Source organism: Sardina pilchardus, chromosome 6, assembly GCF_963854185.1.
Source record: "Sardina pilchardus chromosome 6, fSarPil1.1, whole genome shotgun sequence".
NCBI classification, from domain to species: domain Eukaryota; kingdom Metazoa; phylum Chordata; class Actinopteri; order Clupeiformes; family Clupeidae; genus Sardina; species Sardina pilchardus.
In genome coordinates, this window is record NC_084999.1 from 2,930,559 (window position 1) to 2,935,558 (window position 5,000).

A 5,000-nucleotide genomic window follows, 5' to 3' on the forward strand; every position below is an offset into this window, starting at 1 on the left:
ACCCACATCAACCATCACCTGCAGGAGTATCTCCAGACATCTGTGGCTCACTCAGCCTGTGCCATAGGAGTAGGACGCCCAGGACCATGGCCAGCAACCAGGGCACACATGCTTATCATTGGAGCTCTAAATGGTGCCTTCTGATGGGCCAACATTACATACACCGTTACATGTAGACATTAGGCATGCCGTGGTCTGTTGTGGGATTCAGAAATACTCTAGTGTGGTACTAGCATACAGGTGATGGGTCATAGTGAAGCACTAGTGCATGCTGCTGTAGATTTGCTGTAGCTACTGTTATACTCGTGGACAATGTTGTTATGGTGCGCTGCATTACTGATGATGCTGCTGTAGAATTGCTGTAGCTACTGTTATACTCATGGACAATGTTGTTATGGTGTACTGCATTACTGATGCATATGGTGGTATGGTGAAGTGTAGGTGTTTTACTAGCTAATGTTGGTGTTCACTGGGTAGTGGTTGAATCTCTTGGTGGGGTTGATGTTGTGTGTATATTGTATTACTACAGTAAGTGATGGTTGAATCTCTTGGTGTGGTTGATGTTGTGTGTATATTGTATTACTAAGTGATGGTTGAACTTTTTTGGTGTGGTTGATGATGTGGGGTGCTGTCCTGTGTTGTGCTGTGTGGCGTCGTTGAACAGTTCGGTGTGTTAGTGTGTGTGTGCGTGTGTGTGTGTGTGTGTGTGTGTGTGCGTGTGTGTGTGTGTGTGTGTGTGTCGTTGAATCGTTCTGTCTGAATAGTGACTTGATAGCACTGCTGTGTGTGACGCCTGTTCTGGGCTGTGCGTGTGTGTGTGTGTGTGTGTGTGTGTGTGTGTGTGTGGCTGTTGTTTGGTGTTATGTATCCTTGGCTTTGCGCTTGTTTGTCCTCCACCCAGTGCTTTCTTCTACCTGATACTCTCAGACGGTTTTGGAGTGAAGTCTCCCTCTTTCAAACGTGTCCATCTCGTCCTGTGTCTGTCTCAGTCCCTGCTTTGTATCGTTTACTCTGAGCTGTTGGCTGGCAAATTTGGAGTAGCGGACCGAATCAGGGGGATCCCAAGTGTGTAGTTTAGTAACTAATCCAGATAAGTTGCTTCAGACTTACAGTAAAGCCCATCCACACACAGCCAATGATAACTAATGAAAAACATGAAGGTAGATACAATAGTATTTAAGTAGGCCACCTTGAATTGTTCACTAGAATGACAGCGTCCAAAACTGAGGAACATTCATTGGAGATCACTTTCTGAGCAATTTGGAGAAGTCTGACAACCAATCAGAATCCACTGAATATGAGAAATCTAGCGAATGAACATGAGTGAACATTTCAGAGCCACTCTCCTTATGATAGCTCAGTGTCTTCATAGCTCTAGCTCTTGGTGTGGATGGGCTAAGCCTCCTGACAGAAGACCTCTATGCTTTCACTCTCATTCTAACCAAACCAAACCAAACCAAACCAGGCCATATGACACTTCCTGTAGTATGGTTTGGGTTGGCTACTTACTTGGAGTCGACGGACCCTGATTGGTCAGTAAACCACATGCCCTCTCCAGACTCGGGCCAGACCAGGGCCAGATGAACTGGCCTGGAGTCAGATTTGCTAGTGCATTCTGTGTTGGTATTATGCTTGAGTACACAGCAGCGTATCACTGAAGAGCTTCAGTGAACTTAGCCTAAGATTGATGAAGCATTTGACACATTTGCTTTTCCTTGTAAATCTGTGTGTGTGTGTGTGTGTGTGTGTGTGTGTGTGTGTGTGTGTGTGTGTGTGTGTGTGTGTGTGTGTGTGTGTGTGTGTGTGTGTGTGTGTGTATATGTGTGTGTGTGTTTGTGTGTGTGTGTGTGTGTGTGTGTGTGTGTGTGTGGTTTACTGTTGGCTGGAGCTACAAAGACTATCTAAACATGTAAAGAAATGCATTTCCCTAACCTGTGCTCTCCACATCTCCCTCTCTCCTCCTCTCTCCTCCTCTCTCCTCCTCTTCTCTGTCCCTCCTCTCTCCTCCTCCCTCCTCCTCTCTCCTCCTCTCTCCTCCTCTCTCCTCCTCTCTGTCGCTGTCCATCTGTCTCTGCCTTTTCCTCTCAGGATGTGCCTTCCTGACATATTGTGCCCGGGAATCAGCCCTCAAGGCCCAGAGTGCACTGCACGAGCAGAAGACCCTGCCAGGGGTGAGTCCTGTGTGTGTGTGTGTGTGTGTGTGTGTGTGTGTGTGTGTGTGTGTGTGTGTGTGTGTGTGTTAACAGCATGCATCACTACAGGGGTAAGTCCTGTCACATATTCCCAGTGTGTATCGTATGACAGTTTTAACAAATGAATTCTGCACAATCTTTAGCTTGCTAAACTACACCAGTATATTGCAGGGTTCATGTGTTCCCCAGTTCAAAGCTTTGTCTTGTTGTCCCTCCGTTCTCTCTGTTGGAGAACATACACATTTTAGGACCTTTGTGTTCGGATAAGAGCTTAGACACAGTCACTGAACAAGTGACTGGCAACATATTGGCACCAACCCCATGGCTACAAAATGGCTGTTGTTTTAATGTTTGAGATAATGTCATAATGTTGAAAGTGAGTGTGTGGGTGGGTGGATGTTTGACATCTGCGCTGTTTTGAGGGCTTAAGGCTGAAGCTTGGATAGATATAGACCAGACTAGGTATAGACCAGACCAGGGCCAGATCTGAGCCAGTTGCAGTTGGAGAGATATAGAGATATAGATATAGATATAGATATAGATATAGATATAGATATAGCACAGAAAGGAGAGGTCTCATGTGTAGTACTCTTCCATCAAAGCCCTTCAAGCCCTCATGGCTCTTTTCTCTTTTCTCTCTCTCTCTCTTCTCTCTCTCTCTCTCTCTCTCTTCTCTCTCTCTCTCTCGCTTTGCATCTGCATTCAGATTAGCTGTATAAGTGTGACAGTTATCCTGACATTCCGATTCCTAAAACATGGGAAAAGAAAACACTTACTACTGCTGTACCAAACTGTATTCTCTCTCTTTCTCTCTCTGTCTCTCTCTATCACTCTCTCTCTATACAATCAGGGTTCCACCTGTGTTTCCCACTGTCAGCTTGCTGATAAAGATCTTCAGCCGAGAGGCACACTAGGGTGGAGAGGAGCGATGGAGAGGGGTGTTGGAGGGGGAGGAGAGGAAGCGAGGGATGAAGGGGGAGGAGGAGGGGAGAGGTGTTAATGCCAACCGTAATCCTGTTAGGAGCGTGACACACGTCTGACCTTTCTTAGTGATTCAGCCCACAGGAGCCACCTCCTGCTGATGCTCTGTCTCATCCCCCCTGTCCCTCATATCATCCCTTCTTCTCCTCTCCTCCTCTCATCCCTTCTTCTCCTCTCTTCCTCCTGCTGATGCTCTGTCTCATCCCCCCTGTCTCTCATCTCATCCCTTCTTCTCTTCTCCTCCTCTCCTCTCTCATCTCATCCCTTCTTCTCCTCTCCTCCTCTCATCTCTCCTCTCATCCCTTCTTCTCTTCTCCTCCTCTCATCTCTCCTCTCATCCCTTCTTCTCCTCTCTTCCTCTCCTCTCTCCTCTCATCCCTTCTTCTCCTCTCTTCCTCCTGCTGATGCTCCGTCTCATCCCCCCTGTCTCTCATCTCATCCCTTCTTCTCTTCTCCTCCTCTCCTCTCTCATCTCATCCCTTCTTCTCCTCTCCTCCTCTCATCTCTCCTCTCATCCCTTCTTCTCTTCTCCTCCTCTCATCTCTCCTCTCATCCCTTCTTCTCCTCTCTTCCTCTCCTCTCTCCTCTCATCCCTTCTTCTCCTCTCTTCCTCCTGCTGATGCTCCGTCTCATCCCCCCTGTCTCTCATCTCATCCCTTCTTCTCTTCTCCTCCTCTCCTCTCTCATCTCATCCCTTCTTCTCCTCTCCTCCTCTCATCTCTCCTCTCATCCCTTCTTCTCTTCTCCTCCTCTCATCTCTCCTCTCATCCCTTCTTCTCCTCTCTTCCTCTCATCTCTCCTCTCATCCTCTCTTCTCCTCTCTTCCTCCTGCTGATGCTCTGTCTCATCCCCCCTGTCTCTCATCTCATCCCTTCTTCTCCTCTCTTCCTCTCCTCTCTCCTCTCATCCCTTCTTCTCCTCTCTTCCTCCTGCTGATGCTCCGTCTCATCCCCCCTGTCCCTCATCTCATCCCTTCTTCTCCTCCTCTCATCCCTTCTTCTCCTCTCTTCCTCCTGCTGATGCTCTGTCTCATCCCCCCTGTCCCTCATCTCATCCCTTCTTCTCCTCTCCTCCTCTCCTCTCTCCTCTCATCCCTTCTTCTCCTCTCTTCCTCTCCTCTCTCATCTCATCCCCTCTTCTCCTCTCTTCCTCTCCTCTCCTCCTCTCATCCCTTCTTCTCCTCTCTTCCTCCTGCTGATGCTCCGTCTCATCCCCCCTGTCCCTCATCATATCCCTTCTTCTCCTCTCCTCTCATCCCTTCTTCTCCTCTCCTCCTCTCTCCTCTCTCATCTCATCCCTTCTTCTCCTCTCCTCCTCCATTTCACGTCTCTTCTCCCTTCATTTCTACTCCTCTCTTTGATCTCTCTTTGATCTCTACTGGTCTCTCCTCCCCTCTCCTGTTCACTTCTATTTGAAATCTCAATGTGCTGTATCTCCTCCTTTATCTCTCATGATCATCTCTACATTTCTCTCTCTCACATGGCGTGTGGAATGGTTTGGTGATGATGATGCTGGAGGGCGGGCAGAACTGCTTCAGGAGGACAGATGATTGACATGTCTGACGCCCACTCAAGTAGCATATCTGGCCCTGATCTGCTATTATGACCACATGCCCCTCCCCTTCAGCATTTCTGTTCTTTTGTTTTTTATTCTTCTCTTCTCTTCCTCTCTCCTATTCCCTCTTCTCTTCTCTTCCTCTCCTCTTCCTCTCTCCTCCTCCCTCTCTTCTCTTCCTCTCTCCTCTTCCGGTCCTCATCACCAAAATGTCTTGGTGATTTTAACATTTATGTGTGCTTTTCAAACACAAGACCCTGAGATGAGTTGACA

General features: G+C 48.0%; 1 protein-coding gene across 3 annotated transcripts in view; it reads left to right on the forward strand.

The window, feature by feature from the left end:
• The window catches only part of celf3b (cugbp, Elav-like family member 3b), a 41,281-nt gene that overhangs the window by 6,911 nt on the left and 29,370 nt on the right, over positions 1 to 5,000 (forward strand). For all 3 annotated transcript variants that reach the window (XM_062538102.1, XM_062538104.1, XM_062538103.1), the window contains one exon: positions 2,089 to 2,171. In XM_062538102.1, coding sequence (XP_062394086.1) covers positions 2,089 to 2,171 — 83 coding nt within the window. The remainder of the gene's footprint in view (positions 1 to 2,088; positions 2,172 to 5,000) is intronic.